The sequence below is a fragment of the Ochlerotatus camptorhynchus genome, unplaced genomic scaffold (genome assembly GCF_037179485.1).
Source record: "Ochlerotatus camptorhynchus isolate MF236.1 unplaced genomic scaffold, CSIRO-AGI_Acam_v1.1 ptg000398l, whole genome shotgun sequence".
Taxonomy (NCBI): Eukaryota; Metazoa; Arthropoda; class Insecta; order Diptera; family Culicidae; genus Ochlerotatus; species Ochlerotatus camptorhynchus.
Window position 1 is genome coordinate 504,976 of NW_027040885.1, and position 13,528 is coordinate 518,503.

The 13,528-nt window shown below is 40.6% G+C and overlaps 1 protein-coding gene across 1 annotated transcript; it reads right to left on the reverse strand.

The window, feature by feature from the left end:
- Positions 1-12,173: 12,173 nt before the first annotated feature.
- LOC135710665 (uncharacterized) lies at positions 12,174-12,818 on the reverse strand. Its single transcript, XM_065233308.1, has one exon. The coding sequence runs from the start codon at positions 12,816-12,818 to the stop codon at positions 12,174-12,176; it is 645 nt and encodes a 214-aa protein (XP_065089380.1).
- Positions 12,819-13,528: the final 710 nt, after the last annotated feature.

Sequence of the window (13,528 nt, forward strand, 5' to 3'; positions counted from 1 at the left end):
TCTTGATGGGCAATTTGTGTATTTTAATATCACCGAGCGTTGACTTTGGAATTTGCATTTTCGAAGCTAGCTGGCGGACCTAAACATCGCGTTGCTTCTTAAATGCTTTTTCTACGGCACTCACGAAATTAGGCGTTGATACGGACTCTGGACGGCCTGAGAGTTTAAGGAAATCTGCTGAACCAGTTTCGGAATACCTTTTTAGAAAATCGTAGATTGTCCTGGATGGAACTCTTTCCGCTTTGAAGTGGCGGTACGTGGTGGTCTTGCAACCAGGCTTACGGTGCGCGCACTACCGTATGCGAGACGCAATACGAATAGTCATAGCAGTCTCATGCGCAAGAGATTTGTAGCACTCTGTTTCTCTCTGTTCAGTTTTGTCGCATCCCACATTCTCATAATGTCAGTGTGTCGCACTGTTTTGTAAGCACAGCACATTTCCGGATGCATGCGTTTCATGAGAACGAGTATCATGCGACGTCGCGTGAGCCGAAGCTCATGCGCTTTTCTCAATGAGACGTCGCTAAGCGACGTTTCAATGCGACATCGAAATAACGAACTCAACTGGAAGACCAACTCGTGTTCTTGATGTGGGAAAAGTGTGGTTTTGTTTTGAAAACGATGAAAAGCGACCTAGCTACTATACTCTTATCGAACATGGAGAAGAGGTGTCGGATGGTTATGACCAACAAAGTTTTCCTAGCGGCAATTTTTGTTGATTAAAGGAAGGAGTTTAACATGTTGTAAATGTGTTCTGTTATGATCAATTGAGCTGAAATTTTGACGCAAAACTACAAATATTTTGAGTTTCACGTGTAAAAAATACCAAATTTTTTGAAGCACCTGCTGGAAGGTGACAATAAAATTAAAATTTGTGCATAGCTGATCGGACAAAGGTCAATGGAAAAGCAAGTTTTGAGTCAAAATTTCAACTCAATTGATCATAACAGAACAAAACTACAACATGTTAAACTTGGTTGATTTTTAAGTGTAGACTTGTGTGTATGTAATAAGAAGTCACCACCAACGTTTTTGCAGCAAATTACACTTCTGCGTTGAAAATAATCCCTTAAAATAGTGTTCACTCAAGCAAGACAAAATACAAATATTAATCTTCAGAGTTCTATCATTACTAGCGTGTTGATATGATCGGTCAAGTCAGACCGAACTGTGATTTTTTTTTTGATTTCGAGAAAAACGAATTTAAAGTTGGCTGTTCAATATTGTGTCTTATGTAAAGGGACAAATCATTTGACCGTTTTTTTCTTGCTACTCTAATTTTTCAAATCTGGCTGAAAAAGTGAATTATAGCTGAGGGAATTCTTGATCTTATGATATCATTAACTCATTTTTTGTTTTTATTTTGCTACTTAGTCGCTTCTGACTTAACGCCGACTATATGATCTTGTATAGTAAAATGTAGTGCTATTTTACATTCAAAATCGTCCATTTATATTTTTACTGGTCTGAGTAAAAGTATTCTGAGGGATTCTGAGCCTAATTTGGTGCAAGTGCGCAATAACTTGTTTATTTTTCCACCAAATGGGCTGAAAGCTTCAGAGGCTTCCAAAAAATGTATTTTAGAAGATTTCCGCATAAGGACTTGTTGAAGGACACATAGTTCCACAGATATTCCGGTATTATTTGGGGTGCTAACATGCTAACATTTATTTGCCTCTAACTTTTTTCATTAACAGATTTCCGTAAAACAATGTTTGAAGCTTTTGAAGGTTTTGATATTAGCTACATCTTTTGTAAATCACTTAAATCGGTATCTCTTATGCATGATGAAGCAGAGCGATAAGAACTCACCATTGTTTTTTAGTAAATGTAAATTGCATTCACTGAAAAACAATAACATGTTCTGCCAGCTCTAGTTCGTCATGCATAAGAGATTCAGATTTTAATTATTTACAAAAGTTGTAGTTAATATCAAAAGCTACAAAAGCTTCATACATCATTTTACGGTATTCTGCTGATGGAAAAAGTTATAGACAAATGAATGTAAATGAATGCACGAAATGATTTTCCATCCCTGATCCCAACTACCGTAAGGTTGCCATCCACCGCTCACGTAGTCTTCCTTTACCTTCCTTAAGCATCCTTTCGACAAGCAATTGCGTCTTCCTAGGATCATGAGTGGTGATCTTACGGTGATTCCAGTATATCTCTGGAACCATGTGTTGAGTCTGCTTGAATCTATACTAGAAGATATTTCTGGAACCATTTAAAAACTTCACCCCATTTGAAAAGGGCACACAAGTCTTCTGTGAACAAACCCTTCCAGTCCCTTCTCTCGTCACCCGACAACATCACATATGATGGGACCGCGAGAGTCAAGGCATGCGAAACAGCGCACGGCGATGGCGCCCTGAGAGATCGCATCGAGATGTTGCAATGAAACATTCGCATATGAGTGAATACATGCGTCGAATTGAGAGAGCAATGGGATGAGACAAAAAAAATTGAAGCGCTTGAATTTGTTGAGAGCATGTAGCTGTCGCGCGCATCGTTCTGGTCTCTCTTTTGTACAATTAATGTAGCACACCATGGATTTGAGAGTCATGCGACGCTCTGTCTCACAGCTCGCTGTCGCATTTGTGTACGCGTGAGATTTCCGGAAGCCTGCTTGCAACCCTTAGCAATATTGGTAAGCGTGATTACCTCTCACCCCAGCAGGCCTGGGTTCAATCCCAGTCGGCGCCGCCGGGATGTTCTGAGGCATAACATCTCTGATCACGCCTTCCTTCGGATGGGAAGTAAAGCCGTTGGTCCCCGGTTCATGAGTTGATGGGTCGATAGGTAGGGTCCAGTGTGGTAGCTGCCTTCCCGGCACGTCGGTAGCATTGGTGCTCAGCACGGAAAACAAGATCGACGGAAAAAACAAACCAAAGGAAAAAAAAAAAAACCCTTAGCAATATTTTTGAAAAACTGGACAATGCGTCTACGTCTCATTGTTATGAAAACTAACGTTTGTACACACATAAATTATTCTGAATACACTGGAGTCGCTTTTACGCGGGGGATATGTGCCGCGTAAAAAAAAAACTACCAAGATTTTGATTTTTCACATGCTTAAATATTTTTTATAAATCGGTTTTGATGCCATTCGTTATTATAGCATGTTGTGGTCCATATAGACATATTTTAAAAATTTCTGTGTTTACACCAAAAATTGTGATTTTTTTTAAAGTATGCCATTCGATTACCTATTGTTTGAAACGGATAATGTGATTGGAATCAAGTTGATAGGTCGTATCGTTGTCGAGAAATCGTTAAAAACGTACCGCGTAAATTGCGACTCAGCGGCACTAACCGCGTAAAAAAAAAACCGTGTAAAAAAAACCGCGTAAAAAAAACCGCGTAAAAAGCGACTCCAGTGTACCTACTCAATGGTATGTTACACGATAAACCTATCCAAAGTATTTGATACAAAATGAAGTGCACAAAATATTCCGGTTACTTTCCGGACATGCTTACGATTTTTAATAGCTACCAAACATATCCATTAGTACCGTACCAATGACGCGTTCATCTAAATTAAATTGATAAATAGCAGATTTTTAGCGATGGGCCTAATCTTAGATCCATAGGCCAACATTAGAGCCATTTCCCCTATCACCCATTTTACAATGGAAGGATCTTACCATATGGTACGCTGCATCGAGGATTTTTTCACCTGCAAGTGTTGCTCAACATGTTCGTTCAGTGGTGCCGCTCGAACAAGCTTGTCATCAGCGTCGCGAAATGTCATGTGATGACCTTCTATCGGTCCAAAAACCCGTTAATTTGTGAATACCAGATCGATGATACTGTTCTTAGCAGAGTGGATCAAGTGACGGATCTTGGTGTCGTATTGGACTCGAAGCTTTTCTTTCATTCCCATTATGTATCGATTATTTCCAAGGCTTATCGTCAACTTGGCTTCATCTCTAAGATTACCAAGGATTTCACGGATCCACACTGTCTAAAAACATTTTATTGTTCACTCGTAAGGCCGATCCTAGAAAATGCTTCAGTTGTATGGGCTCCAAACTACGTATCATGGAATCTAAGAATCGAGCGTGTGCAAAAAAGATTCATACGACTTGCGCTCAGAAACCTACCGTGGCGTGATCCTTTTAACCTTCTAGCATATTCCGATAGATGCCATCTGCTTGACCTCGAAGTGCTTGATCGAAGACGTAAGCTACAACAGGCTTCGTTTATAGCTAAATTTCTCAACGGTGAAGTCGATTCCTCTCATCTTCTGTCACTGCTTGATTTCCGTGCTTCAGGTAGGATGTTTCGGCAGCAATCCCTGATGAAACCGAGCTTTCATCGTACTCTCTATGGCTACAACCAGCCTATTTGTGCAATGGTTCGTATGTTTGTATCCGTCGAGTCCGCGTTTGATTTTGGTATGTCCACACCTCAATTTGTGAATAGAGTAAGAAGACTGAACCTTATTTAAGACGAATAGTTTATTCATTGAGACAACTTTGTCATATGACTTATTAAATAAATAAATAAATATGTCTCGCATGTTTACCAAAATTACTCAGATCCTTCAAGTTGGAAATGGCTGAGCTATTCGTCGGTGTGAATAAGATGCAGCCCTCATAACACCCTCAAAATATGGTTATTTATTTGATACACTGTCGTATCAGCAGGAAAGTGAACATAGTTGAAGATACTTTCCTGAATGATTCAAAGTTTTGGACGAACCGCTCGTAGAGATTTGCATCTTCAATTTCGGTTCTGGTTGACATATGGTTTCTGAGCCAGTTTGTGACCGGATTTGATAAATTTTTCGGGTTTTCCTCACATGAAAGCAACGCATGATGACCGGTCAAGACGAACCCTTCAAAGTCAAATGGGAGACATTACGGTTGATTATTGACAAAACGCACGCAGAAGATTGTTATTATAAACAAGCCAATCGATTGAAAATATTTCTACAAATCTGTTTAAATGAACATTTTATCAATTATCAATAGGTCACAATTGAAAATTACACAAATGTCCAACTGTTGCAATGGTTATCAAAATTATCACCGATTGCCTGCAAAAAGCACTTTCTCTAAAACAGATTACAAAATTCAATTCCACCCGGTATCACCGTGTGTGGTGGTGTCCAGGCGGTCGTTATCAGCAGCAACAGCAGCAGTGTTTTCGGCGCGTAGCATTGAACATTGTTCTACAGTACATAACGAAAGGCTGCCCGTAAGCAGCGAGCTTCTGCCCACATGTGCGTCTATTCACCGAAGAAGGAGGAAGAAACCGCACTGCTACTGATCGTATTCAGTAGCTCTTCGTGAGTAGCTGTGGGCCATCTATGCTAAGCACGTAACCCTCGTTCCAAACAACATACAGCCAGTCTCATCTGGGTTGAACACCCTAAAAGCTCAGCATTACTCAACCATTGTTTTAGAGTTAATTTTCATCAAACGTTCGCTCGCGTTGCTGCCAGCCACATCACCCTCAAAGCTCTTTGATAATGTGCCCAACAGCCAAAGGTTTGTGGTCAAATGCGTAACAGTATTGAAGTGGTACATAAAAATTCTCGCAATGACCGAATTTTTTTTTTTTTTTTTTGTTGAGATTTGAACCACTGCGACCATTAAGCTGATCTATTGTGGTATTGACCGAATACCACACAACCTTGTCAATTAACCAGAAACACTTCAAATTAAGGTGAAAGCGGATCGGATTAGAATGACTCACTTCATAGATTTTTTACAAAATAACGCAGCGCTCAATTGAAAAAAAAAAATCTTCCGTGAAAAATTAAGAAACTAAAATTGCCATCTCTAGCAATTTTTACAAGATTTATTTATTGTTTAAATTTCCCGAAAACCAGTTTCTTGTAACGCAATTTCAAGCATTAGATTTCGTTTTCCTACGCAATCAACTGGCATGTATCTGTACGTAAGCATGCTCCAGGTTGAAGAACAATGTGATTTGGAACGCTCGCACAAACAGAGAAGCGAAAAAAAGCCACACGACGGGGCGATCCATGAATGAATTAGCAAGAAAAACCATGAGCACCGTCAGCAGGATCAAGCTCGCGCGAGTCGCGCATATTGTAAGATATCTTTTGGGATTTCAATTCGAAATATTTTGCGAACATTATCGATAATTGGAAACGGATGCTGATCGACAATGTCATCTATGCGTTATCGCAAGAACTCCATTATGAAAGTGCTTGAAAATAAATAATGAAAAATAATTATAAATTAAGCGTATTTCTAAGTCGTGTTGGAAACACGTGTATTTGTGAAATAATAAAAACAATTCAAGTGTGTGTATGTGTAAGCTAATTTAAGGATAATCTGTAAAAGTTTAAGCCTAGCCTAGTTCCATCAAGGAGGTTTTCTGATATATCTGGATATTTTTAAAGATAAATGGAACTGTTTTAGAAAACACCGACCTATGCCATTGCTGAATGAAATATTTTTCAAATCAAAGGGTTCCTCAATTTTCATATGGTGTTTCACAAGTATTTAAGGATATTCTGCGAAAATTTCTGCCTATTTGATGAAGGTATTCTGTTATATCTTGATATTTTTAAAGATAATTAGAAAAAGTGAACTATATATTCAAATATTGTAGAAATCATCCAGTCGAAAAATCTAATAAATCACCTCGGCAGGAGTGCCCTGAACCTGGGCAGGATTTCCCTGAACTTTGGCAGGACTTTCGCGAAGCTCGGCAGGCCTTCCCTGAACATCGGTAGGACTTCCCTGAAGTTAGGCAAAACTTCCATGAACTTCGGCAGAACTTCCCTGAACTTCGACAGAACTTCTCTTCAGGAGGACTTCCCTGAACTTCGGCAAGACTTCCCTGAACTTCGGAAGGACTTTCCTGAACTTCGGCAGAACCTCTCTAAATTTCCGCAGAACTTCCCTGAACATCAGCAGCTCTGAACTTCGGAAGGACTTTCCTGAAATTCGGCAGGGCTTCCCTGAACTTCATCAGGACTTCGCTGAAGTACGGCAGACCTTTCCTGAACTACGGCAAGACTTCCATGAACTTGGAATCTTTGAATTGAAGTTGTCATTTCAGTAGTAGAATTATCAGTGTTCACTCGGCTGTCGACAAAAGCAGGCTACTCTCGATGTGTGCCACGCGATCGTCTGTTTTCTCGGCAGCAACCATTGTGTGGTCCTCCTCATTGTTCTTCATCAGCAGTTCTTTCGGTCGATGCGTCGTCGACTTTGGAAAGCAACCGTTTCGTGATGAGTGTGTGAGTGCTGACCACGTTTTGCGTCCATTGCTGCAATGGACGCGCTCTGACCCTCGTTGGCGTAACCGCCATACAATGAAACTACTGGAAGCGGCTCCTCTTCTGATGGGAGAGGCTTTTTGGATAGCGGAAGATAAAGTGTTTATTGTGTTGTATCTTTTGACTATAGTTTTCAGATGTATTGTATAGTGACCAAGAATCCTTATCAAATAAATTATTAAACACAAAAAAGTAGTAGAATTATTATAATTATACAAGAATATTGTGTTTACGAATACGGTCAAAATTTCGATACTTTTCATTTTCCTGATTTGCAATGCTTGTTGGCATTGGTGCATTTTGAATTTGGGTGTGCTTCGAACGGGTGTGGATTCAGAATCAACGGAAAAGCATTAACTTTCACCTTAAGATAAGGTTTTCTCCAGGACGCTAGAAAAAGAAAAAAAAAAATCTCGGATTATACGATTGATCGCAAATATCTTTCAATTAGAAAATTTTAGTAAAAAAATTTCATTTTTTTTTATTATCTATAAGATAGTCTAGTCTACAGTCTAGTCTACACATACACAGCCAGTACTTGAAAGAATCCTGGAAAATGATACATCTATCATTTTTCTTGTCATTATTAATGCCTGCTGCACATCAAGGATGTGAAACAAACAATAAAGCGGCCAGGCCTACTGTGTAGCGTTTAGTTAATTTTTGTGGAAGTGAATGTTTACCATGTCTACTTAATAAGTATAGACAGTGGTTAACATTTAATCCACAGGTAATCAAAGAGCGGGGACATACCGTACCAACCGCTCCGTATGCTGGATTTGAAAATATGCTATATAAATCGTTGGGAGTGACAGAGCTAAGAAAGTTAATGTACACTCCTTGGTTGTCCGATCTCCTGGGATGGAACACAGGTATTTACCCCTTGTGTTCGAGCGAACAGTCCTCCCTCCGCACAAGCGTGGACGGCACCGCCAACCCACTGCCATCCCTCAATCGATCCAGCCGACCTCAGTTGAAGGACAACGGAGAGCGGTGTGCGGACGTAACCTATACGGAGGGAATGCTGTATTCGCCTAGGTTATAGCGCCCTTGCTCGCTACCATTTTCTTCTAGCGGTTGGGACCTGAGCACTAACTCTTGTCCTAGCCCTATATGGCATATGGTTATAGCGCCATTACTCGCTTTCTGAAAAGAGAAGAAGGGAAGGGAAGGAGAGGAAAAGGACTTGGGAAAAGAAAATGTGGAATTCCTTTCCTCATTAGTATTTGTATCGTCAACTTTTATGAAAACTATATAAATCATTTTTCCTTGGCCAGAGGTATTATTACGACATTTGAATAAGATTGTCTTATCATTTGTTATTCAAAATTTAATGTTATAATGATCAACATAGCTTTGAATTATCTAATATAAATCGGTAACACTGTCCTGCAACCGATTATTTTTCTAATCCGAAAACTAAAAGTTACGAAAAAGCACTTAGGTCTTCATTAAGTTCCACTTTCACGCGACGTTCAATGTTTCGCGGTTTGCTCTTTACGCATTGTTCAGGCTATCATAACAAGCTATGACCAACGTGACGATTGCTTAAGCCCTGGTTAAACAAGTAAACAAGTTATTAAAATGAATTCATGTTCCCGAAAGCAGTCAATAATGTATCTTAAACCGGATCAAGCGTGCGCCCTATTTTTCTAAACATTCCGACGCGGTCCGCCCAATATCTATCAATTACGTTTTTCTACAATAGTAGCCTGGGATAAATCCTAATTCGACCGACACGTGTTTGTTGAAACATTATATTCTGCTTAATATCAGTAGTCAGTAGTCATTAGGAAACCTGTTACTATATTACCACATATGTATCCTTCTTTCATGAATTTGTCCACTGACTGGCAGTGGCATTATGGATAAAATCCTCCTGGAACCATCTTTTATATAAATAATTTCAAGAAGCTTAAATCCGGGAGTTAGAAGGTGACAGCTCTATCACAACTCCTAAAGCCCATTTCAAGAACGCAAGCATTCCGAAGCTTTTTTCGTATATGATAAGCCCCGCTCCAATACATTTCAATGTAGGAATCATTAATAATGTACTGGGACTTTCAACCAAGCGGTATTGCTTGATTTACGCGTATTTAATGAGTTGGAAATGTTTGTAGTATCACTAGTACTAGTACTCGGAAATTAAGTATGAAAATATTGTAAAGGACAAAATGGAACGAACTCACCAAATCTGGCCAAGTGAACCTAACAAGCTGGCATGATGTGTTAGAGGGGAAGTCGCAATTGTAGACGGTTCGCTTCACAGGGTAATCCGGTTTGTGGTAAAGCTTGCACGGAATGTATAGTCTTGAAATACGTCTTGGCCGTCTGATACAATCCACATATGTTAGAAAAAAATCCGGAGCAACGCAAAATCCATAAATTTAACGGGATGAAATTTCTTCGCTTCCATCTACAAGCACAACACTCTTCTATCTCCCACCGGTTTGTCCACTCGTGGTTGTCTAATAATCCGTTCGTTTCTATTTGTTGTAACAACCGAGCACTTACACACGAAATTATTGATTAAGTTTCAGTTGACGGAGTTTTTCAATTCTCTTACTAAATTTTCACTAAACACTCAGTAAAATTCGCGAAAAATAAAGCAGCAGCATAAACAAAACACGTCAGATCCAATGCACGGCCTACCTCGATCCTTCATTTTTTTTATTATCTATAAGATAAACCAAAAATTCCGTGCATTTTGTAAACGAAAATGCTTAATTTTGTTATCAGAAAACGAGGCGTTGGGAACAAAAAAATGGTTTCCCTAACACAGTTGCTGAGTTAGAGTTGTGCAAATTAGTAGCTCATAGTGCTCTTCGACCTATGGTTGAAAATAACCTAAGTGACGCCCTCAGGACGCCACACTCAACAAAAAAAGAACAATCGGAAAGTACTAACCAGTTGGGTTTTTGCACTGCTGTTACTGGCGGCAACGCTGATGCTGGATCTAGATGCAACACTAGCCCACCTGTCTCTAAAGGGCCGATGATAGTGTTGGCTTGGAGCCATTTAAAAGTTATATTGACGGTGTTGCTATCCTGATGGATACTATTGATTAGATAGTAACAAAATGAATGATATACCTTTATTGACTCTGGGTAGAAAATGGAGAAAACAAAATAAATAACGGTAAGTTGCCAATTGTTCTACACTTCACATTGGTTACTATGCCGCATTTATACATGGCTATAACGTTTACCGGTCATGGTGACATTTTGAACATTGATGTATTGCTGAATCATAAAAAAAAAAGTTCTTTAGATATTCAATAATAGAAATAGTGTGATTAAACTTGTGAACAGGTGAAATCATAATTCTTCTGCTAATAATCTTCTGTTGCAAAATTAACTATTACTAGCTTAAAATTCAGTTAAGTAATCTCAACAGAAAAATGTTCATTATTCTTATATTCAACTTTCTATTGCAATACATCCATCAACTATGGCATGTCAAGGTATTCACTGTCAAGGTCACTGTATTTCAACCATCTAAGAAATTGGTAAAATCTAAATATAATACTACTCACCCGAGGAGTCATAACGGACGTTATGACTCCTCGGGTACACCTGCCATAACGACTGTTATCGTTTACTAAATCCAAGACTGACTCGACTCAATCCTCCAACAGAGGCCGATACCTTACCCAGTTTTTTTCAACGCTAATAGACCTAAAGAAGGTAGCTGGCGAGCTAAAGGGCAATTAAAATGAGCGTTTTTGTACATTTTTCTCTCGTTACTCATAAATCCAGATCAACATGTGAAAAGGGCATACAAGCTTTTTGTAAACAAACCTTTGTAGGCCCTTTTCTCACCAACCGAGGGTCGCCCACGCAAACCAGCAATATCATCGGGAAGGGGAAAGTGTCCCCTACCCGGTGATGTTAAAGGTTTGCGTTGGTTTCATATGGGTGGCGAGAAAAGGGCATAAGAAAGTTTGTTTACAAAAAGCTTGTATGCCCTTTTCACATGTTGTTCTGGAAATCAAATTCAACCTCTCTTCAACTTGATCTTCTGAGTCGCTTTATGTATTTCTCTCTCGATTTCTCTCAAGGAATATTTGAAAATGCGCTCTATTAGCTGCACAAAATGTTTCCCCATGATGTGTCTAAGATAATGCTTGAATATATATTATATATGAAATGGGGAATGTTCCTTTTTCCTTTTTTTTTGTTTGAATGATCTGTATTTTAACCATCTAAAAAAATGGTGAAATCTAAATATAATACTACTCACCACATACAACATACTGGATGATGAACTTACCGAGCACTTGTATCTGTTCGGGCTTATCGCGGCACCGGTCATGTTGACGAAAATTTCCATGAGTTCATTCACTGAAAACAGATCGGGGTTGTTGTTTTGCATTGTTAGTTGTCTCCAAAATCCAGGGGGAGGGGGAGAGCTTTGTTCAGCAGAAGATCCAGATGTTTCTTGAGGGGGAGCAGATCGCACCAACGAATTCACTTTTCCGTGAAGAGGCGGAAAGTCCTCCGCCCTGAAAGCTGAGGCCTTATCCTTCCTTCGTCTTGATTGATTGTTGGTGGACGCCTGTTTTCGGATGCACTTGAAATCCTCGCGTTTAGGGCACTGCTTATCGGATCCTTACCCTAGCAGCACACTTGTCACATAATAGTAGTTGTTACTTGTATGCACCTTATTTCAGTCACAATCAAGTTGCAGCAACCTATTTCGTTGGATGTGTGTTGCTTGGGTAGTGAGCACCACCACAGTTGGCACATTTGGACGCCACAGCTTCATCCGCAGCACAGTCGGAGAAGGCGTGGCTTTTAGCGTAATTGCCACAGCGTGGCTTAATATTGCAGTTGCGGGTGCCGTGTCCAAAGTTGAGACACTGTTGGCACTGAGTTACATCGCGATGGCCGCCACGATATGGCTCTCAGCGGACGATGATGGAATTGATGGAGTGGATGGCTTTCAGTGCATTGAGCGTCACCATTCCCTTCTGGAAGTGCACCAGGAAAAGGCAATCCGGATACGCCTTTACATTCTCGTCCTTCCTTGTCATCCGATAGACGGAACTTGTGGCCAGCTTGTACCGGTCTCGGATTTTAGCTTCGATAAACTTCGGGTCGAAGTTTTGTAGGCCCCTCATGACGACCTTGAACGGTTTCTCATCGGGAATATCGTGTGTGAAGAATTCCACCTTGGCAGTCCTCAGGTGGGCGACGATCAAGTAATACTCCGGTTTCGTACGGAGCACCACTTTGGTGCCGACTCTGCCCAACTTGTATTTGGCTTTGACGCCCAGTGACGCCAGATCTGCGACGAGCTCGTTAAGATGGGCGTTTTTCACTACCAGAGGAGGTAGCTTCACTTTTGCCGCGCCCATTTCGGCAGCATTTTCGGTTTCGGCAGCGACACAAAAATCTCCAACATCACTGCCGTTCGTCATAGTGACATCGTCGCGACCAATGGTGCCATCGGACTGGCCCCGATTCTTCTTCCTCTTCTTGCTGCGTTTTTCCATCCCAGCTGGCTGGGTAGAACAACAAACCTGTTGGTACACCCGAGCTTCCTTCATCGGGGTTCTTGCTGAGCACCAATGCTACCGACGTCAGGGAGGCATCTCCCACACCTGGACCCTACCTATCGACCCATCAACTCATGAATCGGGGACCATTTCACCGGGCTTCTCGAGCGATGTTTTCCCATTTCGGGGCACACACACACAAACACCGCGAAAAAGAGAACGCGAACACTATTGCAACGAACTTTACGAACAACTCGAGAGCACGAGCTGACACCGAACTGAACTGCTTGACTGTCAAGCAGAGAACGATATCACAATGACATGGCCACCGTTATTGAGCTTTAAATATGGGGTCACACTTGTATATTGAGAATGGATGGTCACTCCTAGCCCCACTCAGTTAATGATTCTGATCAATCACCGAGTAGCAACCATTGATATGTGCAGTCAGTCTAAGCTAAGCAAAGCTAAGGTTTTTCAATTCGTCAATCTAACGTGCTGCGTTACACTGGCCCACATTGATATGGGGGATTTTTTTTCAACGGGCCAACCCGATTTGAAATTTATATGGGTATATGTTCTTGGATGTGCTGGAATTGGAAATTGAAGGTCGTTACCGTTGATGCACGTTGAATTTTCCAATAACCGGACTGAATTCTTCCTCCCTGGTCAAACTGAGCATAGATATCTCCCATAACGATTTTGACGTCATGGCTTGGGCAGCTGCCGTATTTTCGTCTCAATTGCGCGTGAAAAGTGTC

What these genes read in the sequence shown, in the direction of transcription:
- LOC135710665 (XM_065233308.1), bottom strand. Translation starts at nt 12,818, where the DNA reads ATGAAGGAAGCTCGGGTGTACCAACAGGTTTGTTGTTCTACCCAGCCA.